General features: G+C 40.3%; 1 protein-coding gene across 2 annotated transcripts in view; it reads right to left on the reverse strand.

The window, feature by feature from the left end:
• The window catches only part of LOC106581819 (activin receptor type-1C), a 34,219-nt gene extending 25,595 nt beyond the window's left edge, over positions 1-8,624 (reverse strand). The window contains exons 1-2 of one of the 2 annotated variants that reach the window (XM_014164196.2): positions 8,330-8,622; positions 5,374-5,604 (exon numbers count right to left, since the gene is read on the reverse strand). In XM_014164196.2, coding sequence (XP_014019671.2) covers positions 5,374-5,604; positions 8,330-8,399 — 301 coding nt within the window. In that variant the 5' untranslated portion in view covers positions 8,400-8,622. Of the gene's footprint in view, positions 1-5,373; positions 5,605-8,329 lie in introns of both variants that reach the window. The other variant, XM_014164197.2, reaches the window with a different exon arrangement.
• Between the last annotated feature and the right edge of the window lie 11,917 nt (positions 8,625-20,541).

Consider the following 20,541-nt stretch of genomic DNA (forward strand, 5'->3'; position numbering starts at 1 on the left):
TTAGCAAGCAGCTGCTTATCAACATGTTCAACTTCATAAAAAACAAGTTTTCCCCATCTCAAAATGTACTATAGTAAGTGCCTATTATGTGCCAAATAAAGGTAACAGGGTTGACCATTTCATCTTAAAATCAGCCATAAACCCCCCTTGTGACAGGGGGAATGGAAGCTTGTTGTGTACAACAGGGAGTGGCAATTGAATGCAAGCTTAACAAAAAAAATTGTTACAAATATTTCTAGCTTATGTGTAACAGGGTTGACGTTAAGCTCGACCCGCTCAGTTTTCCACCACAAAGCACCAGAAAATGACCAAAAAGAGTAGAATCAGCTCACCTGATTAACACTATGATTTGACTATTAGACGTTCAAAGTCTCGTTTGAAAAAAAAATTTTAAAAAAGGAATATATTAAAATGATCGTTTAGTTCACATAACAGGGTTGACCTTAAAATGAGGGACAGACATAAATAAATGACGGGTCGCCACTGAGCTCGGGCAATTTGGAAGCAGTTGGACCGCTCTGCTTCAGCACATATAATCAATCTGGTAACCAGGGGAACTGTTATTAAGGGCTGAGAACAGGCACTGATGAATAGAGGATAGAGTGTAGTCAGTACATCTCTTAAATTGAGCGGCCTCAGCAAGTGTACAGTTTATTTTCCAAAACATCAGCAGGCAATTCAACACCCTAATCCAATCCATTCATAGCCAAAGGGGATCAACAATTGATGAATGTTACTTTCGAGAATGTTGCTTTCTCTATGCGTTTGATTATTTTTCACATAAAACACCAGGGTCTAAAATTAAAATTGGTATGCGATGTACTTACATGTATATTGGATTCTTGTAATGCAGTTATTACTAACCCTGGACCTGAAGAACTAAAGGATGTTCAAGCCCAGCACTAAAACACCTGATTCAACTACTCTAAGCGCCTCATGACACTCACTGTATATAATACTTGTACAGAACAAGCCAGATATGTCAAATCAGAAGATATGAAGAGTACAAGATCTATTCTAGGATATTGGGCTATTTAGGGATTCCAAAAAGTGAGAAAAAAAATATTCTGAAAATCTGTCTTGCCTACTACTTAAAATGCATACTGTGTACTAATCGTACTACATACCATTTATAACATTCTGTTTAGTATACATTTAATGCATTAGGCAATAAATAACAGCATACTAGGCTCCTCCTTCTGAGAATGTGTCATTAATACGCAATTGCGTCGATTCCCGCCATTCGTTCATTTAGGTACAGAGCGTCCCCTCAGCTGATTATCAACTATTGTCAGACAGACGTGGGCCTCAAAATATGATTCTCTTCCTCAATAGTGTGCAGCGAATTCTACTAGGTGAAAATCCGAAAGGAGTATGACATCCTGGCATTTAAAGCACAATACATAAAGCACAATCGAAATTTCACATACTATACATTTTTTTTTAATTGCATTCCCAAAATGCCTACTATTTAGAACGCAAGTACCTGTATTCGGACATGGCCAGAGTCTTTTCTCACAGGGTATCTTGCCCAATCTCTCAAAACCTTGAGCAGGAATTGAAACCATAATGATATGGTAATATATTCGAACAGTATTTGGCAATATCATAACTTCATAATGTTTGTTTTAATAGCTTTGGTACCATTTTCACAAAGTAACACTTGTAAGGCAGCCAGTCTTACATTCAAAACCTTCATTGTGCATACATTTACTTTGTAGACATCTTTCACCACACAACCTATTGATCCAAAATATAGATTTACTGGGAAATATGATGAGGACATTGGTTAAATCACCAAAACACAACGTAATGATATCTTCTCAATTTAGTTCTTTTAACAACCAGTTAATCCAAAAGCAAACATTTTTTAGATACATGTTTAAAAATAGCCCTTTGAATGTAGTATGCTAAATTACACTGTTTCACATTAGGCAATACACTTGCACTACCAATTAAAATTGGACTGAAAATCACATTTCCATAATTTCTATCCCATGTGTGATCAAAGAAGAAATCATTCACAATGTAATCAAATGAAAGCGACAATATTTAGCAGGCACTAGTTTGCATCAAGCCTGTCTTGAGTATTTGGCCATAGGTGCTCATCGAAAGCTCAGTAAATATCCTCATTGTTCATGAACCTGAGGGAAAACCTTTTGTCACGACGGATCTAAGCCTGATATACAATGCCTTCAGAAAGTATACGCCCCTTGACTTTCAAAGTTTCTTCAAGTGCAGTCAAAAAAAAATAATCAAGTGCTATGATGAAACTGGCTCTCATGAGGACCGCCACAGGAATAAAAGACCCAGAGTTACCTCTGCTGCAGAGGATAAGTTCATTAGAGTTACAAGCCTCAGAAATTGCAGACCAAATAAATGCTTCACAAAGTCCAAAGTAACAGACACAGCTCAACATCAACTGTTCAGAGGAGACTGTGTGAATCAGGCCTTCATGGTCGAATTGCTGCAAAGAAAACACTACTAAAGGACCCCAATAATAAGAAGAGACTTGCTTGGGCCAAGAAACCTGAGAAATGGACATTACACAGGTGGAAATCTGTCCAAATTTGAGATTTTTGATTCCAACCACTGTCTTTGTGAGACGCGGTGTGGGTGAACGGATGATCTCCGCATGTGTATTTCCCACCGTAAAGCACGGAGGAGGTTTTATGGTGTGGGGGTGCTTTGCTGGTGACACGGTCTGTGATTTATTTAGAATTCAAGGCACACTTAACCAGCATGGCTACCACAGCTTTCTGCAGCGATATCCCATCTGGTTTGCGCTTAGTGGGACTATCATTTGTTTTTCAACAGGACAATGACCCAAAACACACCTCCAGGCTGTGTAAAGGCTATTTGACCAAGAAGGAGAGTGATGGAGTGCTACATCGGATGACATGGCCTCCACAATCACCCGACCTCAACCTAATTGAGATGGTTTGGGATGAGTTGGACTGCAGAGTGAAGGAAAACAAGTGTTCAGCATATGTGGGAACTCCTTAAAGACTGTTGGAAAAGCATTCATCATGAAGCTGGTCGAGATAATTCCAAGAGTGTGCAAAGATGTCATCAAGGCAAAGTGTGGCTACTTTGAAGAATATAAAATATATTTTGATTTGTTTTAACACTTTTTTTGTTGTTACTACATGTGCCATTTCAGAGTTTTGATGTCATCACTATTATTCTACAATGTAGAAAATAGTAAAATTAAAGAAAAACCCTTGAATGAGTAGGTGTTCTAAAACTTTTCACCGGTAGTGAGTGAGTGGACTGTTGTTTCTCTTTGCTTATTTGAGCTGTTCTTGCCATAATATGGACTTGGTCTTTTACCAAACAGGGCTATCTTCGGTATACCACTGCTACCTTGTCACAACACAACTGATTGGCTCAAACGCATTAAGAAGGAAAAACAATCCGCAAATGAACTTTTAACAAGGTACATCTGTTAATTGAAATGCATTCCAGGTGACTACCTCATGCAGCTGGTTGAGAGAATGCCAAGAGTGTGCAAAGCTGTCATCAGGCAAAGGGTGGCTACTTTGAAGAATTTCAAATATAAATAAATAAATAAATAGTTGTCACTATTATTCTACAATGTATAAAATAGTAAAAATAAAGAAAACCCTTTGAATGAGTAGGTGTGTTCAAACTTCTGACTGGTACTGTATATGGAAAATAAAACACTATTATATTTTGGTTAGATAATTATACAACCCTCTGAGTCAATACAGGTTATAATCACCTTTGGCAGTGATTACAGCTGTGAGTCTTTCTGGGTAAGTCTCTAAGAGCTTTCCAAACCTGGACTGTGCAACATTTGTCCAATTCTTCAAGCTCTGGCAAATTTGTGGTTGTTTATCCTTGCTAGGCAACCATTTTCAGGTCTTGCCATAGATTTTCAAACAGATTTAAGTCAAAACTCTAACTAGGCCACTCAGGAACATTCACTGTCTTCTTGGTAAGCAAGTCCAGTGTAGATTTGGCCTTGTGTTTTAGGTTATTGTCCTGCTGAAAGGCAAGTTAATCTCCCAGTGTCTGGTTGAAAGCAGACAACCAGGTTTTCCCCTCTGAGTTTGCCTATGCTTATCTCCATTCCGTTTCTTTTTTATCCTGAAAAACTCCACAGTCCTTAATGAATACAAGCATACCCATAACATGATGCAGCCACCAGTATGCTTAAAAATATGGAGAGTGGTACTCTAACTTTGTATTCAGGACAAAATGTTAATTGCTTTGCCAAATTATTTTGCAGTACTTTAGTGCCTTGTTGCAAACAGGATGCATGTTATGGAATATTTGTATTTTGTACAAGCTTCCTTCTTTTCACTCTGTCAGTTAGGTTAGTATTGTGGAGTAACTACAACGTTGTTGATCCATCCTCAGTTTCTATCACAGCCATTAAACTCTCTAACTGTTTTAAAGTCACTATTGGCCTCTCCGGCAACTGATTTAGGAAGGACACCTGTATCTTTATAGTGACCATCCAAAGTGTAATTAATAACTTCACCATGCTCAAAACAATATATAAAGAAAGAAAGAAAAGGGGATATTCAATGTCAGCTTTTTATTTTTACCCATCTACCAATAGGTGCCCTTCTTTGAGAGACATTGGAAAACCTCCCTGGTCTTTGTGGTTGAATCTGTTTGAAATTCCCTGCTCGACTGAGGGACCTTACAGATAATTGTATGTGTGGGGTACAGAGACGAGGTAACAAAGGGGTTGAATACTAATTGCCTCAAGACACTTCAGGTTCATTTTTTTTATCTAATAACATAATTCCACTTTGACATTATGGGGTATTGTGTGTAGGCTTAGTGACAAAAGAAATCTCAATGTAAACCATTTTAAATTCAGGCTGTAACATAAGAAAATGTGGTAAATGCCAAGATGTGTGAATACTTTCTGAAGGCACTGTAGGTTTGGATTGAAATCATTGCATGCCTCATCCACGGCCTGAAGCAGGGTGATACGCTCATCGGGATGGCAATCATACATCTTCCACCTGTATTGTAATTGTGTATTGTATTTTATTGTACTTATGTATTGTAGTGGTCCTGTACGTGGCTCAGTTCATAAGAGCATGGCACTAGCAACACCAGTTTTCCCACTGGGGACACATACCAAAATGTGTGGACTGTAAATGGCATATATTACAGTAGTACTGTGCTGTATTGGCCAATACAATTTTAGTAAAGCAGTGGTGAAAAGTGAGTGTATAATTTTGTGTGTTGTACTAAGTCAATTGAAAATTGCCTTTCTGATTATCTGTTTTGAATTTGACTAAAAGTTGTGAAAATGTACCACATACTTGCAAAAATTACACCAAAAGCGATAACAAATAAAACTAACTACCACAGCTTCATAAGTACCTGGGTGCAGATGCAGGGTCTCGTTGTTGCAGAAGTCTGTGAAGCAGCAGTGCCTCTTGGAGACGTTCCGGGAGCTGTAGCAGAAGACTTGTCCCCTCATCTCGGCCGGGGACAGACAGGACTTGATGGCCTCCTCCTTCCCGTTGATCAGCATCACAGAGTTCCAGCAGGCCCCGTCCGCGCCCGTCTCACAGGTGTTGTTGGCACATAGCTGGCACACACACTTCAGAGCTGAAACAACAGGATGACGTCACCAGACGTCTGATTTTAGTACACTCCTACATTTGTGATTTTCTAGAGCCTTTCTTGCCAGGCTTCTGAAGAACATGAACTACTGTATAACTCGTGTTTTAGGACAAGCCATCTCAGCTACAGCATGGAAAACAGTATTTTTTTTATCAATTCCGTGGCAGGGGAAACAAGTATAATGCCTGTTCATTTAGAACCCAGATATTAACCCCCAGATAATCTTGTGCTCTTCTTGGAGATTCTACCCACTCCTGTCCTGATTTGATAAAGCGATGAGGACAGCATGGCTCTCCTACTTATAAGGAGGTAGGTCTATACTATCGGTCGGTGTCCATCTTTTGTAAGGGCAGAGAGGTTTGCCTGGTTGGACCTGTAGGGAATCTCTCAGATCATTCTCTCAGGTCCCTGCTACATGTCTGAGCGAAGCTCGATTTCTCTGAATATCAGATGTCCGCCAACACTACTGATGGGAAGATGAATAGACTAATCCATTCCAAATGCATGTTGTGTCCATATTTTACATATGCCTTTACAAGATTCCTGGGTGACTTCCTCCATCACTAAGTTGGAATTTCACTTTTTAATAAGAGTATGAATAAAAAAAAAATGTATATATATACACACACTGTCACAAAAGTCTTTGAGCCCGTTTCCCAGATTGCTTTGTCAGGAATGGGCGCAAGCAAGCTTTTTGTTGCAGAAGTAGGCATCAAATGGGTCTGGCTACCTGACACTGACCAAACATTTGATATAAATTGTAATTGAAACAATTAAGAATAATTTTGAAGACAAAAATACTAAAATGATCAAAACACGTAATTTTATTTATTATTTGAGGGTATTTTCATTCATATCTGTTTTACTGTTTAGAAATGAAAGCACTTATGACTTCTTCAAATAGGGGGACTAGATATAAGTATATTTGGACAAAATTCACTTATAGTGTATTAAAGTAGTCAAAAGTTTAGTATTTACTTTAAGTTTAACTTATTTGCACAAAAGAAAACAAGTTATAAAACAACAGACAAAACATTATTATTATTTTTTTTTAACAGTGTGAAGGTGTGGTTGGAAGCCCAAGGGTTTATATGAAAACCACACCACAAAAAAAAAAATATACCACAGGAGGTTGGTGGTACCTTAATTGGGAAGGACAGGCTTGTGGTAATGACTGGAGCAGAATAAGTGTAATGGTATCAAATACATCAAACACATGGTTTCCATGTGTTTGATGCCATTCTGTTTGCTCTGTTCCAGCCATTATTATGAGCCGTCCTCCCCTCATCAGCCTCCAGTGCAATATTCAATATGTAAGTACAAAAATAAAAATGGTTTGTTAAAACAGATAAAACCTACTAATTATAAATGTAAAAAAAAGTATCAGTAATCACAAAAAAAGAAAAACTAAATATGTGAGTGTTAGGCTATATGGGGGATGCCATGATTAAGAAAAATTATGAATAATTCATTAATAATGATGAGTGAGAAAGTTACAGAGGCTACAACCAAACATGCTAACCTTTGTCCCTCTTACCCTCTCATCGTTCATGATGATAGCATCCACACAAATGTAAACGTGTTCAGAAACATCTTCACGTAAACACCGTGATGTCTTTTACTCAAGTAGACCCTTCTTCGAAAAAGCCATCAGCAGAATAAGTGCCAATGCCTGGATTTTTAGATCATATTACACTATAATATGACATAGCTTCTGTAAAGTCTCTTAAACAGTCGGCACCATCAAGGCACCGACCATACAACATTGTGGTAGGATATGGTCCAACCAAAACCTTTGAAAATGTTTGGTATTTGAAAATGAGTGAAGATGAATGCGTAATATCTAACTGTTTTATGTAAACATTACAGTTAAAATTACATCTACCCATTCATAGAAAATATACTTTCATCATAGTACTGTAAATAAAACGTTTTAAAAGCAACAAAATAATAATAAATAAACATGTAAAAGTTATTAACATTTACATTTAAGTCATTTAGCAGACGCTCTTATCCAGAGCGACTTACAAATTGGCATTTGTGTTTGGTTCATTTTACAAAAGGTGGGACAAATTGAGCCTCGGGAAAATACAATTCATTTTAACACTATAGAGTAAATTCGGTTTATGACATAGCAGCCTACAACGGACACAAGTCATTTTGCACATGAACCTGTGAACGTCTATCACGTTGATTCAAAATAAACCAAGTTTTAGACTGATCTTTTGACACGAGCTATTTTTCAGATGATTACACAGTGTAGATATTGCATAACGTTCAGGGCACAACATTTTTTCACAAAAAGATATGTAGCGAACTGTTATCATACATGAACGGCCGTCATCAAAATGACTAAGTCTACTCAAACTGTCAGGCTGTACATTTGAAGTCCAAATAACGAACGTTACAAGCATAAGCAGTACTCGACTTGGACTGAAATAGGCCCCGGTGATAATTTTGGGTGCCGGTACGGTTTATATTTAGTTGCAGGGGTGGCACAATGCTTTTGAGCTAATATTCTATAAAAGGAACAGGAGCTCGAGCAGTATAACGTTTGAGATGCCAGTACTCCGGTGAGCTCCTGCCCGTCAAGCACTGAGCATAGGACACAGCAAAGGAGCCTACAATTACCGCCTAAACAACCCATGATACACGCAGTGGTCGCACAGTTTAAATAAGAAACCCAGAGAACGTTTGTCATATAGCCTACCTGTGCACAGCTGTGCGACAGATATAAATATCAATGCCGCTTCAACCGTGGGGAGCCTGGTACGAGTCATGGCCGGAGGAGCACCATCTGCTTGGTTCGCGGACGCCTGTCTATACCGTTTTTCTAGAGTAAATCATTACTTTCGTGGTAAATCCGTCATGTGTACACTTCGCATTGCTCCACTCTAAATAACCAGAGAGAGAGAACTGAATACGCAGTAGGGTGATTTGCTCCGCCTCTGTCGACTGGAATTTAAAGGGATTAACGCTCCAGCCCACTGATAAAGACATGCGAATGAGATACGAACGCCCCTTAACTGTCGAATGTCTGATAAATTGTCCTCTATAGCCTATGTCAATAGCAACCATTTAATCGTGGAGCACACTTGTCTGTCATAAACCAAAATTGGCGCCTACATTCAATAAGTTTACCATTTATAAATTTTCCTGTGCTTGGGTTAAGGTTTTCCCCCCCAAAAATCATAGCAGTACATTTAAAACATGTTTGTGAGGACTGATGACCCACCTTTGCATCTGGCACCACAATCAGCTGCATTCTCATTTACCTATTTGGGTATTTCAGAAGACAATATTGCCTTGCTGCAGTACAGCAATATTGTCACCAGTCAAACATCGAAGATAAAAGCCTATATAAAAAAAAAGCGTGTATGGCTCCCTGGGCGAACCCCCCCCACCAAAATGTATCATAACATTTAAAACTATAAAAAATATATACAAAAATAAGACTCATAAATATAAAAAAGAAATAAAGAAAGAAAAAAATAGCATATAAATAAATTAAGAGAATTGAATTACACTATTACCCTATTGCTAACAAAAAAACACAAATAAAACGAAATTGCACAAATCCTATCACACAAATAATAGAATAACACACTTACAAAGAAGAGAAACTGATTATTACACTATTGAAACAAGAAACACACAAACCATGTAACCCTGACCTTTTCAGTCCAATTAAAAGTGCTTATGTTAATAGCATGAGTTTGAATCTCATTGGTTGCCTGTAGTTACTGAGACCTCTCTCTGTCTTTCTGAGAAGACTGACTGCAACATCCACATGCATACTGGGAGACTGCATCAGCTTGCTCACATGTTGGATCTGGCTCCAGATGTCATACCACACCACTGTACAGATGCTGAAGCGGTATGATACCACCTCCTCTGACAAGGACTGGGCCTCAATCTTCATCACAGGGTCTTTGGTTTGATCCCTCACCTCAATCAGTGCCTCTCTCACCGCTGCTGCCTGATACCTCAGTGGCTCGACACTTAACGTTACTCTCCCACCTTGTTTCAGTCCACATCTTCAAAGTGATGTCCACATGTTTTTTCAGGATGGCTCATCCCTGTGTGGAGGCTGAGAACAAGGTGTACAGTTTGGGTAAGATGCCAAAGTGGCATCGACAGAACTTTTAGCAGCATCCGCCACAACCAGGTTCAACGTGCGAGCCACACATCGCACAAATAGAGCTCTTGGATTCATTTCCAGGAGTCTGGCTTGGCCCCATTATCAAAAGACTGTCCTCTGCAGTCCCCAAAATTAATTTTTAGCTCCTCTAATCTTTTGAGAATCAGGGATGCCAAATATTGGCCCGTGGACTCCTCTGCCTCCAAAAACCCCAGAGACATTTTACTTTATGTGGGGCTCCTCCTTCAGTGAGACAATTCTAATCACTACTGACAACTGTTCAGTGTGGCTGACATCTGAGGTGCAATCTAGAATGATAGAGAATAATTGTCAGCTTGATATTACTCACCATTATTGAAATGACCTTGCTACTCAACAAATCAATGAGTTCTTTCTGTATTTGGTGGCCAAGGTAGCTGGTGGTGTGACTCGAGGTCCCCTTTTGGACACGGTTAAGGTGCTCTTTCATGACTGGATCAAATTGTGCCATCAGTTCAACCTCTGAGGAAATTTCCATTTGACGGAGAGTACAGTGTTTGTGTGTCCCCTTAGTGCCAGATTTATAATTGCCAGAGACTGTACAATAGCAGTCAGACGTGTCAACACCTCTCTCGATCTTGTCCTCTCAGCCTCCATAAGTGCCAGCTCATGCTTATCAATTGATTCCCCTTTTTTGATCCTCATTGCCAGTTCTTTCCATGTTTTCATGCAGTTTTGGTGTTCTGGACTGTTGTCGTGTGAAGTCAGCAAAGAACATGCATGTTTCCAGTCTATCAGTCCTGAGTTTGCTAAATTCATTTTCTTCTTAGAAAAGAGTTTGCAGCAGAAGAGGCTGTTGTTTCTTTCAGAATACACCAACCAACTTCTAGGGATTTTTTCACCACTCACCAACGTCTTCCTGAAATACTGGTGGTGGCAACTTCTTCCATCACTCTCATTCCTTGGGAAAACAAAGTTAGGTGGTACCTCACTTGGTCCTCTGCAAACTAGTTGTGTCCGAATCAGTCAGAACTGAAGCCCAGTCAGCAGGGTCTGTAGACAGTGTCTGTAGACAGTGGTTCATCCTCAGCAGCAGGATTTGGTGGGGATGCTGCTACAGTACAGGCATTTTTAATGGAGAGCACATGGGCATTAGTTTACACACGTTATTCACAGCATTTGTAGTGGTGGAACATCCCACATACAGTGGGGGGAAAAAAAGTGTTTGATCCCCTGCTGATTTTGTACGTTTGCCCACTAACAAAGAAAGGATCAGTCTATAATTAATGGTAAGTTTATTTGAACAGTGAGAGACAGAATAACAACAAAAATATCCAGAAAAAAAACGCATGTCAAAAATGTTAGAAATTGATTTGCATTTTAAATGAAGGAAATAAATATTTGACCCCTCTCATTCAGAAAGATTTCTGGCTCCCAGGTGTCTTTTATACAGGTAACGAGCTGAGATTAGGGGCACACTCTTAAAGGGAGTACTCCTAACCGCAGCTTGTTACCTGTAAAAAGATACCTGTCCACAGAAGCAATCAATCAATCAGATTCCTAACTCTCCACCATGGCCAAGACCAAAGAGCTCTCCAAGGATGTCAGGGACAAGATTGTAGACCTACACAAGGCTGGAATGGGCTACAAGACCATCGCCAAGCAGCTTGGTGAGAAGGTGACAACATTTGGTGCGATTATTCGCAAATGGAAGAAACACAAAAGAACTGTCAATATCCCTCGGCCTGGGGCTCCATGCAAGATCTCACCTCGTGGAGTTGCAATGATCATGAGAACGGTGAGGAATCAGCCCAGAACTACATGGGAGGATCTTGTCAATGATCTCAAGGCAGCTGGGACCATTGTCACCAAGAAAACAATTGGTAACACACTACTCCATGAAGGACTGAAATCCTGCAGCGCCCGCAAGGTCCCCCTGCTCAAGAATACATATACATGCCCGTCTGAAGTTTGCCAATGAACATCTGAATGACTCAGAGGACAACTGGTAAAAGTGTTGCGGTCAGATGAGACCTAAATGGAGCTCTTTGACATCAACTCAACTCGCCGTGTTTGGAGGAGGAGGAATGCTGCCTATGACCCCAAGAACACCATCTCCACCGTCAAACATGGAGGTGGAAACATTATGCTTTGGGGGTGTTTTTCTGCTAAGGGGACAGGACAACTTCACCGCATCAAAGGGACGATGGACGGGGCCATGTACAGTCAAATCTTGGGTGAGAACCTCTCAGCCAGGGCATTGAAAATGGGTCATGGATGGGTATTCCAGCATGACAATGACCCAAAACACACGGCCAAGGCAACAAAGGAGTGGCTCAAGAAGAAGCACATTAAGGTCCTGGAGTGGCCTAGCCAGTCTCCAGACCTTAATCCCATAGATAATGTGTGGAGGGAGCTGAAAGTTCGAGTTGCCAAACGTCAGCCTCGAAACCTTAATGACTTGGAGAAGATCTGCAAAGAGGAGTGGGACAAAATCCCTCCTGAGATGTGTGCAAACCTGGTGGCCAACTACAAGAAACGTCTGACCTCTGTGATTGCCAACAAGGGTTTTGCCACCAAGTACTAAGTCATGTTTTGCAGAGGGGTCAAATACTTATTTCCCTCATTAAAATGCAAATCCTTTTATAACATTTTTGACATGCGTTTTTCTGTATTTTTGTTGTTGTTATTCTGTCTCTCACTGTTCAAATAAACCTACTATTAAAATTATAGACTGATCATTTCTTTGTAAGTGGGCAAACTTACAAAATCAGCAGGGGATCAAATACTTTTTCCCCCCACTGTACATACCCAGTAATAATAAAATCATCATTGTTACCTACAATATGGAAACTTAAAACTTTGCAAAAGGGAAATTATTTATTTTGTTTATGTTATGCAGGGATGCACACAAACACACCTGAAGAATCCTGCTGGGGACAAGTGGAAGCGAATGGAAGCGAATTAATCCATGTGTGTTGATTTGGCACTCGAGCATCAATACATTACCCATCCCCCAACACTGCCAACAGTCAAGACTAAACCAATTCACCTTGGTGGTGTGCAGACTGGTTATATGTTATTCTTAACGATTTTGCAAAAAAACTAGAAAAAAATGCACCAGTTCTATGAATTAATTGTGGTTTATTTGGTAGCATTTCGTAGTGTGACTGATTTTACTAATCGCATTAGTACTGTACAAAGTTAGATGTGTGCTATTTGATCGATTCCCCTGCTCCCTCGGGCTTCCAGTGGGGAGACCTGAGGTCAACCTACCCCCGCCCCCCTCCCCATCTCGTACTTCTGAGTGGGAGACCTTCCCAGGTAGTAGCCTGCCTAACTCACAAACTAGAATCAGGGCGCCCACTTCGACAAAGTTAATTGACCCACAGTCCCACACGGTGATGTGATATCACTGATGTGACGAGCAAGTGAGCAATAGAAAACCGATTGCGCAAATGTCACAATTTTTTTGTGCCCGTGCCGCCCCACGTGCACAGTACACAACAGGTGCACAACAGCACAGTGATATTCTTAGCTTGAGAGCTCTTTCCAAACAATGCAGTGATAAATATAATAAAAACCACACAAGAACTATGATGCAAGTTAGAAACATGAGAATGCAAGTATATACAGGTCAGTGCCAGTACCTCATTCAATGTGCAGGGGTACTGGAGTGCCTGAGGTGGGTATAGACATACAAAAAGTAACTGGTAGAAGGATATACAGTGCTTTCAGAAAGTATTCATACCTCTTCACTTATTCCATGTTTTGTTGTGTTGCAATCTGAATTCAAAATGAAAAAACATTTCTCACCCATCTACACACAATACTCCATAATGACAAAGTGAAAACATATTTTTAGACCAGAAAAATCTAATTTATTGAAAATGTAATACAGAAAATAAAATGTACATAACTATTCACACCCCTGTGTCAATCAATACATGTTAGAATGACTTTTGGCAGCGATTATAGACGCGATTATTGACAGAGCTTTGCACATCTGGATTCTACAATATTTGCACACTGTTCTTTAAAAAAAAATTAAGCTCTGTCAAGTTGGTTGTTGATCATGGCTAGACAGCCATTTTCAAGTATTGCCAACGATTTTCAAGCCGATTTAAGTAACTAGGCCACTCAGGAACATTCAATGTCATCTTGGTAAGCAACTCCAGTGTATATTTGGCCTTGTGTTTTAGGTTATTGTCCTACTGAAAGGTGGATTTGTCTCCCAGTGTCTGGTGAAAAGCAGACTGAACCAGGTTTTCCTCTAGGATTTTGCCTGTGCTTAGCTCCATTCCGTTTCTTTTTTATCCTGAAAAAACTCCCCAGTCCTTGCCGATGACAAGCATACCCATAACATGATGCAGCTACCACCATGCTTGAAAATATGAAGTGGAACCCTGACCTGTTCACCGGACGTGCTATCTGTCCCAGACCTGCTGTTTTCAACTCTCTAGACACAGCAGGAGCGGTAGAGATACTCTCAAAGATTGGCTATGAAAAAGCCAACTGACACTTACTCTTGTGTTACTGACTTGTTGCACCCTCGACAACTACTATGATTATTATTATTTGACAATGCTGGTCATTTATGAACATTTGAACATCTTGGCCATGTGCTGTTATAATCTCCACCCGGCACAGCCAGAAGAGGACTGGCCACCCCTCATAGCCTGGTTCCTCTCTAGGTTTTGGCCTTTCTAGGGAGTTTTTCCTAGCCACCGTGCTTCTACACCTGCATTGCTTGCTGTTTGGGATTTTAGGCTGGGTTTCTGTTCAGCACTTTGAGATATCAGCTGATGTAAGAAGGGCTATATCAATACATTTGATTTGATTTTGATTTGGCACTCAGTGAAGTGTTGTGTTAGATTTGCCCCAAACATAACACTTTGTATTTAGAACAAAGTTCATATCTTTGCCACATTGTTTACAGTTTTACTTGTGCCTTATTGCAAACAGGATGCATATTTTGGAATATTTGTATTCTGTACAGGCTTCCTTCTTTTTACTCTGTCATTTAAGTTAGCATTGTGGAGTAACTACAATGTTGTTGACCCATCCTAATTTTTCTCCTATCACAGCCATTAGACTAACTGTTTTCAAGCCAGTATTGGCCTCTCCGGCAATTGAATTAGGACGGACACCTGTATCTTTGAAGTGACTGTGTGTATTGATAATAACACATTGAATAATACATCAAATAAATAATCATTTTAGCAACAGCGTAGGTTGTGTCTAATTGGGTACAAACCTGTGGATGTGCATAGAATCAGTGAGGATAGTCTGTGGGAGAGGGAGAGCAGTAGCTGTCACCCACCGGGCACACCCCCTCATTTCAATGTGGAAATCGGTGTAATATTTGGTTGAGACGATCAATGAGATTTCAACCTTTATTCACCCACTCATAAAGACAGCCAGAAGTTTGTGTTGAATTCCCGATGTGTTATCACTTCGCTTTCAACCATTTATATAACAAAATGAAATTTAAACGTGTTAAAGCACAACCAGATGACTTGGATTGCAGTTGAGATTACATTAAAAGTACACGGTGTAAGTGATCAATGCTGTACAAGATTCTGTGCAGATTATTTTTGCAATTGTGAAGATCTCAGACCTGTGACCTTTGCATGCTCTTGAACATGCACGCTTTATGATTACATAAGACATTTATAGTTACAGTAACCTCAAAATGTGGCCATGGATATGCAACTCATTTTAAGGTTGAATAAATACGGTTACATTCGTTTGTAAAATAGGCTATTTACTGTATTTAAAAAGTAATTTTGAATTGTTTGGTTGACAAAGCAACCAAATATCAACATTTAAAAGGATCTCTCATGCTTGGACAGTTTCATTTGAACCATTGGCTTAATCGTATTGTTTAACTTGTATTTTTGGTTTAGATGGAGACATGAATCCAACATATTTGCTAACTTGTAGACAAGTTAATAGGCTATTTACTGTATTCCAAAAGTGATATTGAATGGTGTTTGGTGAAACCAAATATTAGCATGAAGGAGATGTAGCTTTTATGCCACTGACCTAGTCCGGCTTTAATTCCAGTTTGTCTACAAATTAATCATTGACATGTTGGATTCACGTCTTCATCTCAACCAAGAAACAAAGTTAAAGAGTAGGACGAAATCAAACTTTGTTGAAAGTGCATTTAAGGTTTTATTAGATTAGATTTGCAAAGTTCTAGTCTTTAACTTAAATATATTTTTGGTTGAGATGAAGACATGAATCCAAAATATCATTTATTAATTTGTAGACAAACTGGAATTAAAGCCAGACTGACAAACTGGAATTAAAGCCAGACTAATTCAGTGGCACAGATGGAACTATCCAAGCAGGAGATGCATCTCTTTCAAATGTTGATATTTACAGTAGTTGCATTGACAACCAAACAATTAAATCCAGTTTATCTACAAAATTAATAATTTATACAGTTGAAGTTGGAAGTTTACATACACTTATGTTGGATTCATTAAAACTCACTTCATTAAACCACTCCACAAATTTCTTGTTAACAAACTATAGTTTTGGAAAGTCGGTTAGGACATCTACTTTGTGCATGACAAGTCATTTTTCCAACAATTGTTTACAGACATACTTTCACTTATAATTCACTGTATCACAATTCCAGTAGGTCAGAAGTTTACATACACTAAGTTGACTGTGCCTTTAAACAGCTTGGAAAAATCTGGAAAATGATGTCATGGCTTCAGAAGCTTCTGATAGGCTAATTGACATCATTTCAGTCAATTGGAGGTGTACCTGTGGATGTATTTCAAGGCCTACCTTCAAACTCAGTGCTTCTTTGCTTGACATCATTGGAAAACCGAAAGAAATCATCCAAGACATCAGAAAAAAAATTGTAGCCCTCCACAAGTCTGGTTCATCCTTGGGAGCAATTTTCAAACGCCTGAAGGTACCACATTCATCTGTACAAACAATAGTACGCAAGTATAAACACCATGGGACCACACAGCCCTCATACCGCTCAGGAAGGAGACGCGTTCTGTCTCCTAGAGATGAACGCACTTTGGTGAGAAAAGTACAAATCAATCCCAGAACAGCAGCAAAGGACCTTGTGAAGATGCTGGAGGAAACAGGTACAAAAGTATCTATATCCACAGTAAAGCGAGTCCTATAGACATAACCTGAAAGGCCGCTCAGCAAGGAAGAAGCCACTGCTCCAAAACCGCCATAAAAAAAGCCAGACTACAGTTTGCAACTGCACATGGGGACAAAGATCGTACTTTTTGGAGAAATGTCCTCTGGTCTGATTAAACAAAAATAGAACTGTTTGGCCATAATGACCATTGTTATGTTTGAAGGAAAAAGGGGGAGGCTTGGAAGCCGAAGAACACCATCCAAACAGTGAAGCATGGGGTGGCAGCATCATGTTGTGGTGGTGCTTTGCTGCAGGAGGGACTGGTGCACTTCACAAAATAGATGGCATCATGAGGATGGAAAATTATCTGGATATATTAAAGCAACATCAAGACATCAGTCAGGAAGTTAAAGCTTGGTCGCAACTGGTTCTTCCAAATGGACAATGACCCCAAGCATACTTCCAAAGTTGTGGCAAAGTGGCTTAAGGACAACAAAGTCAAGGTATTGGAGTGGCCATCACAAAGTCCTGACCTCAATCCTATAGAAAATTTGTGGGCAGAACTGAAAAAGCATGTGCGAGCAAGGAGGCCTACAAACCTGACTCAGTTACACCAGGAATTGTGAAAAACTGAGTTTAAATGTTTTTGGCTAAGGTGTATGTAAACTTCGACATCAACTGTATGTTAGATTCACGTCTCTATCAACCAAAAATCGAAGAAAAAAACCCCACAAACTTTAAATGCACTTTATTTAAAGTCCTATTCTTTAAATTCAATTATTAGTTGAGATGGAGACGTGAATCCAACATTAATGATTAACTTGAAGACAACCAAAGCTTGAAATCCTAGGCCTATGTGTATTGCTGTCACGTCCTGACCAGTAAAGGGGTTATTTGTTATTGTAGTTTGCTCAGGACGTGGCAGGGGGTGTTTGTTTTATGTGGTTCGGGCTATGTATTTAGGTAGAGGGGTGTTTGGTTTATGTGTTCCGGGGTTTGTTGGTTTATGTTCTATGTTAGTTATTTCTATGTTCTAGTCTAGTCCTTTTAGTTCTATGTTTAGGGTTTTGATGGACTTTCAATTGGAGGCAGCTGTTCCTTGTTGCCTCTGATTGAAGGTCCTATGTATAGGGGTGTTTTTGTATTGGGATTTGTGGGTAGTTGTCGCCTGTTTAGTGTCTGTTCGCCTGACAGGTCTGTTAGTGTCGTTCGTTGCGTTTGTATACGTGTTTTGTTTGTTTTTCCTTCTTTTTATTTAGTAAAGAACATGTGCATACACGTTGCCGCTGCACCTTGGTCCAATTCTTACGACACCTTTGACAATTGCCTATTTGTTGTTGAACCCTGGGTTGAATTGAAACAATAGCTGATGATGACTTTGCAAATGCTATACTTTAGAGGCCTAAATAGACTCACTGATGATATACGACTTATAAAAAGTATGGTTACATTTTGATAGCAACAGTAAATATATGTAGTTATTAAAAGAGCTCTCGAGAATCATTCTCATGATAGAACATTGGTAGTAGTGTGTGACAAATATCGAAGATAAGCAGGGCTGGATGGCAGACCAAATTAATAAATATAGATAGATCAACTGTCCAGTAGGAGGTCCAGACAAGACTGTTTTTTTTCTGATAGTGGATATAATGTTGAAGATCTGATATCGTTTCAAAAAAAAGGTACAAATTCAACATAATTTTCTATGTTGAAAATTGGTTACAATGAGGACCTAATCCTGTGGTTGAAATTTTTGTTGATTCAACCAGTTTGTGCCCAGTGGGTAGCCATTTAACAGGCTTATGGCCAGGGGATAGAAGCTGTTTAGGAGTCTGTTAGTCTGAGCCTTGATGCACTGGTACCGCCTGCTGGACGGGAACATGGAGAACAGTCCATGTCTCAGGTGGCTGGAGTCTTTGGGAATTTTTCGGGCCTTTTTCATACACCGCCTGGCATGTACATCCTGGATGGCTGGGAGCTTGCCCCCAGTGGTGCGCTCGGACGTCTGGTCAGGATGCTCTCAATGGTGCAGTTGTTTGTGAAAGCTCCTGAGGATCTGAGGGTCCATGCCAAATTGTTTCAGCCTCCTGAGGGAGAAGAGGTGTTGTCGTGCTTTCTTCAAGACTGTTCTGGTGTGAGAGGACCATGTTAAGTACTCAGTGATGTGGACACTGAGGAACTTCAAGCTCTTGACCCTCTCCACTACATCCCCATCGATGTGGATGGGGGTGTAGACCCCCGTTTCCAGGAGTCCACAATCAGCTCCTTGGTCTTGCTGACACTGAGTGAGAGTTTGCTGTCTGACCATCTCCCTGTTGGCCATCTCATTACCGTTGGTGAACAGGCCTACCACTGTCGTGTTGTCAGTAAACTTGATGGAGATGGAGTTGTGTGTGGCCACACAGTCGTGGGTAAACAGGGAGTACAGGAGGGGTGTAAGCACATAGCCCTGGAGGGCTTCTGTGTTGAGGTTCAGCCTGGCAGAGGTGTTGTTGCCTACTCTCACCACCTAGGGTCAGCTCATCAGGAAGTCCAGGATCCAGTTGCAGAGGGAGGTGTACAGCCCTAGGGTCCAGAGCTTCGTGACAAGCTTCGGGGGCACTATGGTGATAAACCAAATGTTCGGGTGCCTGGGATGGAGGTGACATGTGCCATGGCCAGCCAGTCAGAGCACTTCATGATTAAAGATCTTAGTGCTACAGGGCGGTAGTCATTGTGGCAGGTAGCAAGAGTTCTTGGTAAAAGGAATGATGGTCAGCTTGAGTCATGTGGGGATTACAGACTGGGGAAAGGAGAGGGTGAAATGACAGTGAAAGTACCTTTCAGCTGGTCTGTGCACGCGCCGAGAACGCGCCCTGGAATAACGTTTATAAACTGCTTATAAACCCTATATCATGTTTATAAAGGGTAGCTTGATGCAAAGTGCTGTATATACCAACTAATTGCCTAATCTAAAACTAATGGACAGACAAACCTGATACATTTGTAATTCACCAGGTATACCAACAACACAACACAATTGTTTTAATGAATTTATAAAAACCCATGGAGAATGCCATCTGCAAATAGGGGCTATATATACACACACACACGTAACAGTAGAAAATACTGTTTCTACTGTTACAAATGTGTAGGGCTTCACCTGAGTTTAACATAACCTTGCAGCCGTCAGTGTACAAAGCCATTACACCAAGGTGTCCGACTGAGCCCCTGAATGAAATCACAAATGAGGATTCACTTCAGCCTCTGCCTTTACACTCGTCGTGGCAAACCACATGGTACAAAAGCCAGGCCTAATGGCTAAAGAGTTTGGCATGTTAGCCAGACAACACTAGCACCCTAGATGACCTACACTAGCACCCTCGTTCTCTGTTCTACAGTACCTCAGGCACCGGCATACCTCCTGGTCAGGTCACATGGTTAGGAAAAACTCTAAGCTGCTCGGCAACACCATACCCGTAATGACACCAATGTATCGAATTTAGAAAAACGGTTCAGAACAATGAGCTCTCTGCTTCTGATGTGGTCTGGGACTGTCCATATCAGGTCCCTAATGTAGATCTAAGGGCTGTAACTTCCATAATGCAGAGGTCAGCCAACTGGGCAACAGAATAAGGTTAAGGGTATTCCATACACAGACCCAGTGCAACAACCACTGAAGAGTACTGTTGTTGACTGA

Source organism: Salmo salar, chromosome ssa21, assembly GCF_905237065.1.
Source record: "Salmo salar chromosome ssa21, Ssal_v3.1, whole genome shotgun sequence".
NCBI lineage: Eukaryota > Metazoa > Chordata > Actinopteri > Salmoniformes > Salmonidae > Salmo > Salmo salar.